This window comes from Capronia epimyces, assembly GCF_000585565.1.
Source record: "Capronia epimyces CBS 606.96 chromosome Unknown aczIQ-supercont1.1, whole genome shotgun sequence".
In the NCBI taxonomy this organism is placed as follows: Eukaryota; Fungi; Ascomycota; class Eurotiomycetes; order Chaetothyriales; family Herpotrichiellaceae; genus Capronia; species Capronia epimyces.
The window spans coordinates 3,996,362-4,011,909 of NW_006912904.1; the positions used below are offsets into that span (position 1 = coordinate 3,996,362).

Below are 15,548 nucleotides of genomic sequence, written 5' to 3' on the forward strand. Positions count from 1 at the left end.
AGTGGTTTCGACCACCCCTCCTTACCCGACCTACGGACGACGTACAGAGTACGGAGTAGTGTTGCTTCATCCTCTTCACCGCCATCGCCGCCTCTGCTCATCTCTCGCAGGATCCCGGTTAGCAAGGTTTAGGCGGAGCTGAGAATATCGCAGCCGCCATGCCACCTAAAGTGATTTTCTTGATGGCCGACTACGGCCACGACCCTACTGGTAGATGGCGACCGAACTTGGCCCTGACCATGAATCTTTGCTGACGGTGAAACAGAAACCGCAATTCCGTGGCAGGTTTTCCAGAACGCTGGATTCGAGGTCTCTTTTGCCACCGAGAAGGGCGCCTCGCCGCAATGCGACGAGAAAATGCTCTCAGGCTGGACTGGCACTCTTCTGGGCGCCAACAAGGCCGGGAAGAAGGCCTACGGAGCACTCTCGACCACCTCGCCCAATTTTCAAAACCCCCTGGCATGGAATGACACCTCGTTCAGCCTAGCAGACTATGACCTCGTCTTCCTTCCTGGCGGGCATGAGAAAGGGGTGCGCCAGATCATTGATTCCCCACGGGTCCATGAGCTACTCGCAAGCTACTTCCCTGAAACCAAGAAGCCATCTCGAAAATCCGTGGCGGCCATATGTCATGGGGTGCAGGTGTTGGCCATGACCTCGACAGGTGAAGGCAAGAGTGTCCTGCACGATGTGAAGACCACCGCGTTGCCGGCGTTCATGGAGCAGGGCATCTTCCACGCCACCAAGCTGTTCCTGGGCGACTACTATAAGACATATGGAGCTGGCACGGCTTCGGTTGAGAATGTGATCAAAACAAAATTGGCTGACAAGGCTCAGTTTGCTAGCAGTCTCAAGCCCAGTCCGTACGTTGTCACCATCGAAGGACCAAAGACCCAACAAATCTGAGCAGAATCCCGTGCTGACTTGTGGTAGGTTCGTTGTCGACGACCCCAAGTACAACTACCTCTCGGCCAGATTCCCCCCAGACGCGGAGTTACTAGCACAGAAGGCCGTGGCCATGGTCAATGAAGTTACCAAGCCTGCCTGACATTATCCCTGGCCTCTGGTGGCATGTTCAAGAGCTTCAGCTTCAGCTCCTGGCCTTGTCGTACGAAATCTCGCTCGCTGTGCATCTCTTTTTTCTTTCTCAGTGTTGATGTTGACTTTACCGGCTTGGATCGTTTTCCACAGCTCCGTTGGGTGGAGTTTTCCTTCGCCGCCGAAGAGACTGAAATCTACATCATGTCTCGTGGAATGTCTCAGAGCAAACACAACACTCTGCCTTCCTTGAGAATTTCCTACAACTCTGTGTGCCCCGGCAGTCATGGTCCGAGCAGAAAGTGCCCTCAATGTCTGGCCCACCAAGACCGTTGCCGTGTGGGTTCCGACGGGCCCATCAACCCATGCAGGCTTCTGATCAGAGTTGAATCGATCCAATACTTGTAGCCCTGTGCCGTCACCAATGCAGAGCGTCAGCAAACCAAGATCTGTATGTTCTTCGGCATGGCCAGTGGAGGGAAAGTATCGGAACAGGCGCATGAGTGCATAAGTCAGTTGATCCTCGGAGTCAGGCATGTCGAGCGTGCCGTCTAGAATGTCATTCCAGACAGATACATCTAGGTCACTGGCCCTGGCGATGTCACACAGGATGCGCCATAGTAGGACGCCAGCGTGGTGCCAGGCATCGACTGTGCTGGCCTCGAGGCTCGCTGCCAGCTTTGCAGCTGGTTTGGCTTTTGCATTCGGATCGGTGTGGATGCGACACCGGAGGGTTATGTACTCTTTCTCTTCTGCAATAGGATAATATCCAAACTCAGTGCCTAGTTTGGACGGGTATAGTTCTTTTTTCTCTATGTCGGGGGCGTCGAAGTATTGCGAGGAGTGTCTCAGCAAGTCCGTCATACTCTGCGACAGAGCGTCCGGTAGTTCAAGGAATAGCCATCCCTGCCGAGCAAGGTGCAGGAGTTGATCTTCTCGCAGAAGCGGTGGTGGTCCAGGAGGTGGTGGCGGAGGAATGAATTCCTCTTCCTCGTCGTCCATCAGCGAATGCTCCGGGTGACTGCGGAGAGCTGCTCTTCAGAGACCCGCTGATCTTTTGTGCTGCAAGGTCTTTGATACGGCTAGGTTCGGTCCGCTGTGTTTCTGGGGTTGTCAGTAGCAGTAGTATGCGAATGAATGAATGAGATTCACGACGAAGTCTGTTCTCGCCTCAACCAGGCAACTTCGTGATCGGATGTCCCCACCTGTGAGGTATGGATGGTCGGTATAAGCTGACGCGGCAGGTCCGAGTACCAAAGTAGGCATCTACAAGCTCCCGAATAGGTCCAGGACGGACTCACCCAGACTATGAGTGAGGTGTAACATTTACACCGCCTGCAAGCAACTGCTTTGCACCAATGACCTGCTACTAGTAACACCATCAAAGGCTGAAGCTGTGGGAACTGCGCGTGTCGACGCGTCTGCGTCTCCGTCTCTAGCAAGAGACATGACATCATTGCTCATTGCTCATTACTCGCTCCTTTCTCCTCCATCTCGTCGGCGCAAGAGCATTTACATATTCGATGTTGACCGCAGAGGACATGTTCACCGCCCAGCAGTTCCCTTCCAATTCTCCCCGATACTGCTATACGGCCAAGAGTTGCATCGTGACTAAAATCTCCGTGACAAGTTACCTACCCATGATCTGTGTGGATACCGTACGACCTGCTGCACCGACTACATACATCATGACCCTGTTAGGTGATGGCGCATCGACCAATATCTCCTTTACCGGCCCCAATCATGCCCTGCAAGTTGTGAACGCCGGACAGTGGTGACGCTCAGACTTGGTTGGTCCTCGAGCGGAAAGTACAGGAGAAATTCTGTAAAAAGACGTCCTTGGACGCAGGGGGCCGTTGCGAATGAAGGGCTGACTGCACTCGGCAGTGAAGTTCACGTAACGTATACTCCGTATGTCTTTCCTGTATCGTTGCAGACCCCCTCTCGGCCTGACCATCCGTAGCTCTCCAAACAGAGCCCATTTCCCCTACCATTCTTCTCTATTACACCCATCACTCGCCTGTCTCCGCTACAGTACCCGAGCACCAGCGTCAATGATGGACAAGGTCAAGACGTCAATTGCGGAAAATCTGGGCGGCATTTCGCACAAATTGGCCGACAAGGCTGACCAGTTTGACATCAACCACGACGTGCCCGATCTGTCGGGTAAGGTAGCCTTAATCACCGGTGGTAGCGAAGGCATCGGGTATGCGGTGGCGTACACGTTGCTTAAAGCAAATGTAACCAAAATGTTCATTGTGTCGATGAAGGAAGATGTCAAAGATCATGCTGTCGAGGAAATACGCCAGAACCTTGGCTCCGAATATTCCAACAAGGTCGTGTGGTTGCAGTGCGACCTGTCCGACCTGCCCGGCGTGACCGAGGTAGCAAAGCAGGTCCGCAACCAGACTGACCGGCTGGATATCTTGTGCCTCAACGCCGCCCGGGGAATCATGACCTACCAGCTGACTGATTACGGGCTCGACCGACACATGGCCATCAACCATTTCGGGCATGTGACGCTGACATCACACCTACTGCCGCTGTTGAAGAAGACCAGCGATACGGACACAGTGCGGATCCACATGCAGTCGTCGCGATCGCACGAAGACGCGCCCAAGGATGTCAGGTTTGAATCGCTCGATGAGCTGAACACCGACCTGGGCCCCAACGGGCAGTACGGCCGGTCGAAGCTGGCTGTGCTGCTTTACGCTCGGTATCTGGACGCCCACCTGCACAAGGAGTATCCCAATATCCTGATCAACGCGACGCACCCGGGCATCGTCCAGACCAAACAATCCATGCAGGACATCAAAGAGCCGTATCCTACAGTTGGGCAAGCCATGCCACTGGCGGTCAAGTACATCATGAAGGACATCTGGATGGGCTGCGTGAGCACTGTGTACGCGGCGACTGCCACGACCAAATCCGGCCAGTATATCTGCCCGCCAGCGATCGTGGAGCCGGGGAGTGAGCTTTCGCAGAACGGTCAGCTGGGCGAGCAATTGATGAAGCTGACGCGGCAGATTGTCAAGGAGAAATTCGGTGCACAGAGCGTCGAGAAGGGATGTCCTCTGACGGATTATTAGTGCTTGACACTATGAGAGTGCTTGACACTATGAGACCTTGTGTGAGAATACAGAAAGTACAGGTCAAATGATATATTATTATGGAGGGAATGCATTTGAATCAGACTAACTCCCACTTGTATTCAAGACCAGCCTCGTCAAACATATCGCGTAGCGTGGGTTTATATTACAGAGCAATAGAAGACTACGGAGTGCTTTATGTCCGCAAATAGATCACTTGACCCACAGCCATGTCACATTCCCCTCCAGTCCATCTCACCTCGACCGAAGGTAGTACTTAGTACGTAGTATATATGTCGAATTTTGACCATTGACTCCTCCTATAGTGACCGACCTGCCTGCCACTCTTGCTCATGTGCCTCCACCGAGCATGACAGGTTGCAGACCGACACGGTCTCTGCTCTCGAGCCATGCAGTGCCAGACGCAACCATGGGTTAAGTGTTCCCCCTCTTCCCACAGGCCCTAAGCCACATCATCATACGTTGCGTTGCGGCTTATTCCCACTTCTTCCTCCCCAGATTCAGCCCGACACCGTGGTTGAAGACGAGGGAGCCGCCGATCTTGGCCGAGGCCAGCAGCAGCGGCAACAAGACAGCACTCAGCACCAGATTGGTCTCGGATGGGACTTTGGCGACCGTGCCGTTGTTCTTGCGGATGTACCAGCTATACAGATTGGCGGCGAAGACGACGTCGTTGACGAGGGCGTGGGTGATGGTGGCCTTGATGCGTGGGACCATGGTACTCTTCGCTTTTCCCTGGCTGTCCTTCTCCCACGGCCCGCCGTTCTTCTTGATCATCCCCACCAGCTGCACATTGCCGGACATGATGGCCGGGACAGTGGTGACCAGGCCTGCACACAGGAGGAAATACGAGAGCCGCGTCAGGTCGACTAGGGTCGAGGCCTCGCCGAAGCGCGTGGTCAGAAACTCGGGCTTGATCCAGAGCGTGGTCAACGCGTACACGATGTCCAGGCCCCAGGAGAGCGTGTTGAAGGCGATTGGGAAGTGGACGATCGCTGGGTGTAGAGGGTGGCTAGGTGCACAAGGAATGTCAGTATCAAGTTCACCGAAGCGGCTTCGCTGTGCTTGGGTTTGACGCCATTGAGAAGGACAACGACAGGGACACAACAGAGCGAGGCCATTGAGAAGGACAACGCCACAACAGAGGGAGGCCATTGAGAAGGACAACGACAAGGACACAATAGAGGCAGAGGCAGAGGCAGCTCGCAACACATTAGACATACTCGGAGTTGAACTCTGGTACAGGCTCGCCGACTTTGCCGGCGAACTTGCTCTGCAGCTGCGTCGCGTACGCCATTGTGTTGTAGTTACCGTAAGGTTGTGGTGGTCACAGCTAGGAAAGTTGGCCAAAATGAGAAGAATGGAAAACAAGCGCAACTGACGCTGGAGAGCGATGAAGAAGCTACGTAGAAGAGAAAGGTGAATGAGTGACGAGTCGACGAGCGAGTCTGCAGTCAGCTTGCAGTCGTATATTTAGAACTCGAAAAGGGAGAGAAAGGGACGCGCTCCACCAGCCAGACTGCAGTTCCAAGTGGCACCGACTAACTAATCGCGGAGTCCGCTTACTTGGACACTCCGGGGCCAGAGAAAATACTGGCCAATCAGAGAGGCGGAGCTGGTAAGCAATTTGTTGCACCACAGGCCCTGAACAGGCCCAAGGGAAGGGACACCTGGCAGCCCTGGTGGCCTGAGAAATATGAAGACTATCCGTATCATTCTTTAGGTACTTGGCTCACGGTACGGTAAGGCCAGTTGCTATCAACTTGATATATCCGTACTCCGTACTCCATACGCAGCCCGAGGCAGATCCTATCACGTGACCTCTAGCTTACATTGAGCTTCGGGACTCGCGAGGCTGCGGCTGCGGGTGCAAGGCTGAATGTCACGTTCCGGCACTAGCAAACCCCCTTAGACCCCCCAAGCTGAAGTTCACTCTCGCAGGCCCGACAACGGTAACAACTGTGACTGTAGAGCACTCAACTGGTAACCCATTGTCAAGAGCCACTGGTTGACGGTTCCTCCACACATCCCACATCTCTACAGCCTCAGCCTCGCCGCTCAGAGCATACAGCACATCCTTTCCGCCCCCTTCGCCCGACTGCGGCCCCCTCGATATATCCTTTCCTCTCGTACGCCGTGTCCGTGGCGACGAAATGAAGCCTCATATGCGCCGACGAAATGGACCTTCTTATGCGCCGCACGTAATGTGTGAGTATACTCCGTAGTCGGTCATGATACCCAGCGGCGACGCGGGACACGGACACCCTTGCGCCCACTGGTCCTCCGATGATGGTGCTTTGACTATAACAAGTACCTCTATTTCGAACTCGAATTCGAAATTTGGGGTTCTATAGTATAGTAGTATAGTACAGTATCATGACATGGACATGGACATGAAGATGCACCTGACTATGCTGACCCACATTGCCATCATGATCAGCGTCACCATCCTCATCAACATCGCTATCATGATAGCATCACCATCCTCATGAACTCCGACCAAATAGGCTAGGTAATTAGGATAGGATGGGATGGAATGATCAATTAAATTAGATTAGATAGATATTTTCCTATATTCAAGTCTAGATAGACCCGAACCCAGACCCAAATCCAGACCCGGACCCAGACAGAGACAGATGAGACGGAATATGCTTCTGGATCTGGATCTAGATCTGGAAAAACACTTCTTCTTCTTCTTTTTCTTTTCCTTTTTCCTCAAGTCGAGACCATAGTCAACCTCCGACCAGTCTTCTCCGACCCATTCGCATCCGGGTCGACGTCCAGGTTCGCGGGTGTGGACTTGGTCAACTTCCTGCGCGAAAACACACTTCTCTCCCAGCCGTCGAAATCGCTGATTTGCGTGGTGCGCACTAGTTCGTACTTGCCGATGCGCGGCAGCAGCACGGCCCAGACGAGCCAGTAGACTCCGCCGGCGGCGATGATGCCGATGCCGACCACGCAGTGCAGGTAGTAGGGCAGGTCGTTGTACACGTTCTGGCCGTGGGTGGGCGGCACAAACGGCGCGGCGACGAGGTAGATGTTGCTGAGCAGGAAGAGGAGTGCCACCGGCCAGCTGGCGCGGAATGGTGGTGCCCATCCCCATTTGGTCGGGTTGGCGTACAGAATGAGGAGCCCGGCGGCCACGAAGGCGTTGACGATCGAGAGCGGGTAGGAGATGACACTGGATAAGAGGATATGTTAGCTTGGGTTGTTTATCAGTTCACCATCACCGTCAACGTCACCGTCACTGTGAACTTTGAAGTATTCTTCGAAGCATCCTTTGAAGTACTTTCGATGCAACTTAAGATGCACCTCCGATGCACCTTCGATGCGTCCTTCAGAGCAATCTCATGTCAAGAACCAACTTGGGGGTCATCACTTACTTCAAAATGAAATTGTAGGCGTCTCCGGGAGGTGGGGCCAGCATGATGATGACTGACACGAGCCAGTGCTCGAAGAGACCGGCCAGAGGGGCGTTGAAGGGCTTATTGCTGGCCCAGAGGCGCGAGAATGGCAGGATGCCTTCACGGCCAAGTTCCTGGACAACTAAATGACGAACATGTCAGTATGTCTGTGTGGTCTGTGTGGTAGTTGACATAGATCGAACCCCCTCCTCATGCAAAAAAGTAAGGGGAGAGGGAGAAGGAGAAACACTTACGTCGACCTTGGGAAAAAATGACACTTAGAACGTTGCCAAATGCTGACAGCGCCACAAAGACCGACAGCGCTCGTTCGGCACTGCCTCCAAACACGTTGCGGAAGAACGATGCCGCCAGGATTCGTCCCGACGAGATGATCTCCTCTTTGGGCACGGCTGCAAAGTATGAGATCTAGATATGCCGGGTTGATGTCAGTGGTTGGTCGTGGTCGTGCAGAGACAGACAAAGGCGGAACGAGATCAAGAATAACCCTAACCCTAACCCTAATCCTAAGAATTGGGAGCACTCACATTGCACAGCATGTAGATGACCGCCACCGAAATCAACGCGGCTGGTCCTGCAATCCTGATGGTTCGAACGGGATTCTTGGTCTCGCTGAGGGCGTAATTGGCATTGCTATAGCCGATATACGACCAAATGACGTTGTACAAGGCCGTCACGACGCCATACCTAGACATAAGAAGGTTAGCTCCAGTGCCTTGTTGGGACGAAAATGGTAGGAATAGGAGAACGGAGAACAGGTGTCATTGGGGAGGGGACAACAACAAATTCCAAGGTAGAAAAAGGCAAAGAAATGCAAAGGCAAAGAAAGGCCACTCACGCGCTACCTGTAGTTCCCTCAAAGGCATTGTCGAAGTTATGCGGTTTGTCGATCTTGAGCGCACCGCCCAGAGCAGCCTGATGCACATGCGGTCAGAATCAGAACGATATTTGACGGACACCAACAGCTGTTCCTGCTGGATTGGATTTGAACGGAACGGAATGAAACGTACCCAGCCCGCGACGATAATGATAAGCACGATGATGAGCTTGATGCAGCCCAGGAAATTCTGCAGGCGCAGGCCCCATTTCAGCGCGCAACCGTGAATGAGAAAGGCGGCGGTAATGCAGGCCAACCCCACGCCTCGTTGATTCCATCGGTTGACCTCGACCTGGGCTGCGTGGAGAATGTACTCTCCGAAGATGACGGAATTGGAACCGGCCCAGCCTGATTGTTGAGCGCGGTTAGCAAGAGAGGTTTCTTTTCGCATGGTCAAGCCAGAGTCACAGACGTACCCAGTAGAATGACGTATCCCGTGTAGAAGCCGGTGGCCAGGTACTTGGGCCGGCGGTAGACAAATTCGAGGTAGTTCTTTTCGCCGCCGTTTCGCGGGATGCCGGTGCCAAACTCCAAGTACACGGCCATGCCGGCGCCGGCGATGATCATGCCCGCGACCCAGATGAAGAGGGTCAGGCCGACGCTGCCGGATAGGGAGAAGATGGTGCTGGGGGTGGCGAAGATGCCAGTGCCGACCATTCGATTGAAGACGAGGAAGAAGGCCGAGAAGGTGCCGATTTGGCGTTTACTCTGCGATAGAGTGTGCTCAAGGTCTGTGTCGGAGCCTGGCGGAACATCTGGTTAGTTTCACTGGAGTGTGATCTATCGCGCACACGAGAGAGAGAGAGTGTGTGTGAGTGTTTGTGTATGTGCGTATGTAAGGCTGTCTTGTCTTACCATTGTGAACCTCTCGTCCTACGCCAGGTTGCGAGGCGTCTTTGGACAATCCAGCTGATGGAGGAGCATTGCGGGATGAGCGGGTGACCACTGAGCGGATCTTGTCCAGCATCGTGGAGCGACAACAGTGTTATTCAAGTATCAGTATCAGTAGGCAGTGTTTACAGATGCAAAGACAAGGTCTGGTTGTTTGACGGAGAGGCTTTTGTGGGAAAGGCCGCCTGTCCCCAGAATATATACAGGACCTACAAGGTTGGGGTTGGGTTGGCTACTGGCAAAAACTCAGATCGCATGAGGTCGGTGGCTCTGGGGGAGGTTTTTTTCGAGCAGGCCTCGCTCGCATGGTACGATGTAGCATCACCGATGGCTGACATTTGCTTCTGGACATCACTCGCTCCCTGGGCCAGGCTAGAACACCAGGTTTGAGAGGTTGTAAACCAGGATCAGCTGCACAAGTGGAATGACTGGAGACGGGTTGGCGAATAGACGAGGGAGCTTGGGGAGCAGGAGTCCATGCTGACGATGCTGAAGGCTGCTGTCCTGGCCCCCAGCCGTGATCGCGCCATCCTGGGAACATATTTCTCTGACCTCCAGCATGCAAATCTGGCGTCCAAGGTTGCGTCGATTGAGTCATAGAAACTGCTCAAGGCTGCGGCTCTCGCCTGCAAGGGGCGCTGCACGCGTGCCTCGCCTGCGCTGCGGGAGCAACGTCACGGGCATGACGGGCGCTCCGACCATTTGGGGATTGGGATTGACCGTGGCAAACCGAAATGTTACATGTGTTTCATTATTTGTTCTGCTTTTCATGGGTGAGAAATTGCGTGATTGGGAGTGGGAATGATGGACTCGTCTCATAGGAGGAGAGGGTTTTTTATCCCTCGATCCCTCTCTCCCCTTTTTCTCGATCCCACGCCACACTGGATCAGATGTTTGAGTCGACACGGAGCATAATTAACACAATAACAGAGAGATTCAGCCTGGGATTCTTCACAGGGTGTGTGTCTGGTCTTGATAGCACCTCCAGGAAGAAAGTACCGTCACGTGAAACCGTTGATCTGGATGAAGTACTCAAGCGGCCAATCGCGGCGCCGTACAGTCACGTGCTGCTCGGTGCCGAGAAGGGATTAGTCGTAGTCGGGGGCCTTACTATTCTTGATCTAGTGTTCTTGGCGGGGTTCTCTCTCCTTTAGGTAGTCTCCGTACAGAGTATCCGGACTCCATACGATACTGTTACATAGTCCACTGGCAATCCCCACTGCGCTGCGCTGCCTGCGCTGCTGCCTTGCCTGCGCTGCCTGCACTGGCACTGCATATTGCACAAGGCTGACGGCAAGATTGACATTGACATCAAGGAGCATCCACTGTACGAAGTAGTCGCCCGGTCTGACGATGTGACCATGACTTACGCCTTGCAACAAACTACCACTAGCTCACCCGGTAGTTGATCATCACTACGAGACTACTCTGAACCGAGACAAATCACAGACCACAGTCCACAGAGTACCCTATACACTGTCCAGCAGTACAGAGTACAAGTCAGAGCAGTTCTCAGCGCCTGCTCCGAAAATCCTCGTCCCTGACCACCTCCCTCCCCTAAGATACTTTGGTATGCCACCACAGATGGTACCCTTTTCCAATATCGTCCATGCGCCCCGGAGGAAGCGCCTCCTAGTCTAAGCAGTACTTCATGTGGGCATGATCGATGTCCCTGCCGCACATGTCGCTCCGATTCCTTGGCCGTCCAGTACCTCCGCAGGGCAGCACACAGTGGGCCAAGTGGAACTGCTCGTCCCATGGCACGGCGATCTAAAAAGACCCCAGCCACGACGGCCGGAGAAGGAAGATGGAGCCGACGGCCATCACCATAACCATCGAGATCAGCACTGTTGTAAGGACCGTCATCATGGTTTTCAATCTTCGATTTTTGATTTTCGACTCCTTGCTTCGCTCCTGTCGCTGTTGCTGACAGCGAGAGAAGAGCCAACAGGGGCTTTTCCACGTCCGATTTCTCGTTGATGATGTCAATATCCGAGGCGTGATTGTCTATTATCGTACTTGTATCATCTTTCCTGCGTCGATCTCTAACCTCTAACGCAACCAAGAATGTCGGCCTCTCGTATGCGACCAGCGTTGTCCGTCAGCACCGACAAACCGTGTGGGTGAGAACAGCTGTGTATGATGGGTATTGTCAGGGCTTGTCGAATGATGACTGCTTCTCTTTTTGGACCTTGGAGAGGTCAATGTGGCAGACCGACTCTCGCGAGATGGCTTACTTCAGCGTTGCCCGACCAGCATTCTTGCAGCGCTTGTAGGCCAAAGACGTCGAAGCGGCATTGTGCGACATCAATGACGAGAGGTATCTGGATAGATGTACATGTACATGGGCTAGCAGTGTCCAGTGGCTACATGTCAGAGCTGTCGAATGTGGTGAGCCATGAACCAGGATTACGGTATCTAGCCACTCCGAGGTATCTCACGACCAGTGACTGCACCTACGGTATTAACCAAGAGCTCGAGGCCAGCACAAGACGCCCACGCCGCCATCACGGCTGCAGATCGGTGTGCCTGAGATGTAGGCCAAGCCTGACGCTGACGATGCCCAGAGACAAGACTGCGGCCAAGCCAGATGTGCAGGTCTAAGGCTAGGGCGATAGTATCACTCCTACTCGTCGTATTCGGACTCGTAGGCGAAAGCGAAGAAGTTGGAGTCGGTTCTGAAGAAGTCGGTTCCGAAGAAATCAGATGTTGTTGTGTGTTGTTGTCGTCGTTGTGAGGAAGTGAGATGCTGTGACGAACCAGTAGTCCAGACTGTGCTGGTGCTGACCCTGGCGCTAGTCGTGTCTCTGTCCCAGATCCTTAGTCACGGCGAACCACAGCCGAACGAGCATGTCATGCCCATCCCATGCGTACATATCCACTCCACCAGACCTGCAGGGCCCAAGGACCATGGTCGTCCCGGTCGCCAGCTAGTAGGGTTTCGTTGAGATCTGTCCCAGCTCCAGCTCCAGCTCCAGCTTCTTCCGCTTGTCGAACAGATACAGCGAGCAACCGAAGCCGGCGACCACGAGGACCAAGCTGGTGAGGCCAAACCCGCCAAATACGTAGTAATGCGGGATGCCAAAGCCAGAGAACCAGTGAGCCCGAGCCTGAACCTGAGCCTGAGTCCAGACCGGGACTTGGGATCCTGAGCTAACCCAGCCCAACTCCAATCGTGCTGGTGGTGGTCTTAGCCGACTTAGGGACCTGGACCCGAGTTTGAGCCTTAGTCCAGATGGTGTACAGTAGATGGCCGATGGCAACATCCAGCCCATAAAAGGCACACGACAGACAGGATCAGACCATGCCATGCCACCCCCCTCACACCACTGCCACTGCCACTACCACTGCCACTACTACCACCACTCCCAGTTCTTGGTGCTGCCGCTGCCACCGACGCTGCCACTGACGCCGAAGTGTCTGTTCGTGGAACATCTTGTTCCATTTTCCCCGATTTCCTCCTAGCATCTCAGGCTGAGTTGGCGGCAAGAGCAGGAGCAACGGCAGCGGCAGCGGCAGCAGGTGTAGGTGTAGGTGTAGGTGTAGTTCTAGTTCTAGGTCTAGGTCTTCTTCTTATTCTCGGTGCGGACGATGGCGACGACACCAAGACCAATGTCGACATAAAACACGTCGTGCAGCTGGTGACTTCCCAGATGGACGTTATTATTGTCTGGGTCGGGGTGTCCAGCGTGCCAAAGTGTTGCTGCTGGCCCAGATCCAGGGCTGAGCAGCACTACTGAACTCTAGTTCTGAGGTCCTTTTCCTTTCCATTGCCGTTGCTATTGCCCTTGCCGTATCCCGTCCATCGGTCGCATGAACGCCATACGAGCACGACTTTGCGGTTTGGAGGAAGAGGGATTTTTTCTTTTACGATGCTGTGGCGCGTAGAATCTCGACCTCGACATTCATGCTGGTGTTGCAGTACGGAGTATACAGTACCTAAGGTATACAGAGTACAGATCAATACTTGTATCCGTACTCTGTATCCGTACTCCGTACTCCGTAGGTACCTTAGTAAGGTACCCCGTATCCAGTATCCCGTATACGGGCGGATACACGTCGTATAGTCGGTGTAGACAGGAGGCAGGAGACGACCACAACCAAGTCCAGGTGTCTACGATAGCATCTTGACAGTATAAAGCAAGACTGCAATATTGTGACACCTTAGTCCTAGTACTACACCCAATACCTTGAGCATTTGATACTTCCATTAGTTGAATCTAGCTCTACAGAAAGTAGTTGGGTAGTCAATTATCCGTGGCCCATGGCGAGGCTGGGACCCCTGAATCCACCCGACAATCGCATCATATCAGCTCTTCTCTTCTAAATCATCACCTATGACTATATAGCTACTTCTAGTAGCTAAGATAAGATAAGGACGATGGTGAAAATAGTCATAGTGGCCGGCCCATGACTTGTCCTCTCGCAGCTGAGATTGTCAAACTTGGGCGCATCCCCAGCCTTGTTCTTTAACCAGAAGGCTGGCTTAAGCATGGCATACTCCGTACTATACTACTAGATAGTCTGCGATCTCCCTGCGACTCTTTGGTAGAGAACATGGAACAATTCAACCTTTGACAGAGATCCCTATTGTGAAAATAGTAATAGTGGCCGCCCATCACCACTCACATCCTCTCGCAGCTGAGATGCCCAATGTTGAACATTATCACCAACTCCCGATACTGTTGCCGCTTGCTAAACAGACCCATATATTGCGAAGTATGAGCCCAGCTAAGGGCGAGTTTATTAGCCATGGGCTCCCTGTTCGTGACCGTCGCTTGCAGGTTCTCCCACGTACAGACAGTGTTGCCGGTGAAAGATGCCTGTCGTGTAGATCAGTGGGATATCCCCCGAGTACAGGTCCGCGCGGCTCACGGACTGCTGACGCTCTCGGTCGTGGAACAATTCAAACGTCTCGTATGGGCGATGTCTCTCGGCCAAGGTACTGTTGGAGCATGGGCCCAGCGTACGACATGACGTCGAATTGGCAGCCTAGAGATCTGGCCTCGGAGGCGGACTGGCCACAGTGGTGGGAAAGTGGTGTGTCTGTTGGGAGAGGAAGGTCTGGGATGCTGTTGGTATTGACTCCAATGACTGAATGAAGTGGGTTGCTGTTGCTATAGCGGGCTGAATGATATGGTTTGCTGTTGCTATCACCCGCTGAATGATATGGTCTGCTACTGTCATCAACGACCACCCTGACACTAAGAACCAGGATGGCCACCATGGAGAGCATGCCGGCGGCAGTATAGACTCCTCTCCGCACGGAAGGTTTCCATCCGCCTCTTGGATAGGGAGACAGAGACGAAGACGAAGATGAAGATTGGATCCATTCTCCTGTTGGGTAAGGAGATGGAGATGGAGGTGGAGGTGGAGGTGGAGACGCAGATTGGGTCGAGTTCTGGCTGTAGGCGAAGAGCAGTGGTGCCATGCTGGCCGGTGGATGCCCATTCAAGATCTTCATCTCTTTTCTCACGTACTTTGTCTTCGTCTTCATCTCTTTTTCATGTACTTTGTCTTCATCTTCATCCCCCTTCTCTTGTGGTCTGTCTTCATCTCCCTTCTCTGGCATTTCGTCGTCTACAATATCGTAATCATGGTGTCCGTGCCGCCATCTCCCCAATAAGTCAAAGGGCTGTAATAATCCATTCATTCGGTATTCGAGTTACAGGATCATGTCCTGTCCAGCAAATTTGATTCGATCGCAGATCTGGGAAGCTGTATGGACTGAACTTGACTCCAACATCTGGCATGGTCTCCTGGAGGACTGGATCACTCCTACCATAGAAATCACCACGTATGGACGACGTGTGTGTGTGCAACATTCCAGTATGTACACGTAAAAGATGATGTGGTGTATCCTTCTCAAGATTGTAATGTGGTTTGTGTAGCTCAGCATATCGTAATCGTAACCCAGGCTTAAGTCTGCCATGTCCTTGGCCTTTTCCTTTCCTATTCTTTTCGAAGTTGGTTGGCTTGCTTCTGGGAGTCAATCAGTCTCAGCTGTGGCATTTTCTTCTCAAAAGAATCCAACCAGCCCTCGGAATTTTTGCGCTGGGGATGGTCCTTGTCAAATACCCGTTTGCTGATCTCCACGACATCTCTCATCATCCGCGAAGCCTCCAAGTGCTGGCCGAGGTCCCATAACATGTTAGCTAATACATGTTTCGATATCAGTCGGGATGGATGATCCTCCGCTAGTATCTGTTC

General features: G+C 53.2%; 6 protein-coding genes across 6 annotated transcripts; 2 read left to right on the forward strand and 4 right to left on the reverse strand.

Moving 5' to 3' along the window:
- Positions 1–158: 158 nt before the first annotated feature.
- Positions 159–906, forward strand: A1O3_01439 (uncharacterized protein; the record flags this gene model as incomplete). Its single annotated transcript, XM_007731585.1, has 2 exons — positions 159–210; positions 266–906. The coding sequence occupies 2 exons, from the start codon at positions 159–161 to the stop codon at positions 904–906; spliced, it is 693 nt and encodes a 230-aa protein (XP_007729775.1).
- Positions 907–1,050: 144 nt separating this feature from the next.
- Positions 1,051–2,040, reverse strand: A1O3_01440 (uncharacterized protein; the record flags this gene model as incomplete). The annotated part of the gene is made up of 1 exon (XM_007731586.1): positions 1,051–2,040. One exon carries the CDS (start codon positions 2,038–2,040, stop codon positions 1,051–1,053), a length of 990 nt encoding a protein of 329 aa, XP_007729776.1.
- Positions 2,041–3,095: 1,055 nt separating this feature from the next.
- A1O3_01441 (uncharacterized protein) lies at positions 3,096–4,127 on the forward strand (the record flags this gene model as incomplete). Its single annotated transcript, XM_007731587.1, has 1 exon — positions 3,096–4,127. The coding sequence occupies one exon, from the start codon at positions 3,096–3,098 to the stop codon at positions 4,125–4,127; it is 1,032 nt and encodes a 343-aa protein (XP_007729777.1).
- Positions 4,128–4,622: 495 nt separating this feature from the next.
- On the reverse strand, positions 4,623–5,445 carry A1O3_01442 (uncharacterized protein; the record flags this gene model as incomplete). Its single annotated transcript, XM_007731588.1, has 2 exons — positions 4,623–5,160; positions 5,372–5,445. The coding sequence occupies 2 exons, from the start codon at positions 5,443–5,445 to the stop codon at positions 4,623–4,625; spliced, it is 612 nt and encodes a 203-aa protein (XP_007729778.1).
- Positions 5,446–6,863: 1,418 nt separating this feature from the next.
- Positions 6,864–9,414, reverse strand: A1O3_01443 (uncharacterized protein; the record flags this gene model as incomplete). The annotated part of the gene is made up of 8 exons (XM_007731589.1): positions 6,864–7,329; positions 7,532–7,694; positions 7,807–7,978; positions 8,098–8,257; positions 8,409–8,485; positions 8,581–8,795; positions 8,864–9,190; positions 9,303–9,414. The coding sequence occupies 8 exons, from the start codon at positions 9,412–9,414 to the stop codon at positions 6,864–6,866; spliced, it is 1,692 nt and encodes a 563-aa protein (XP_007729779.1).
- Positions 9,415–15,290: 5,876 nt separating this feature from the next.
- Positions 15,291–15,488, reverse strand: A1O3_01444 (uncharacterized protein; the record flags this gene model as incomplete). The annotated part of the gene is made up of 1 exon (XM_007731590.1): positions 15,291–15,488. The coding sequence occupies one exon, from the start codon at positions 15,486–15,488 to the stop codon at positions 15,291–15,293; it is 198 nt and encodes a 65-aa protein (XP_007729780.1).
- Positions 15,489–15,548: the final 60 nt, after the last annotated feature.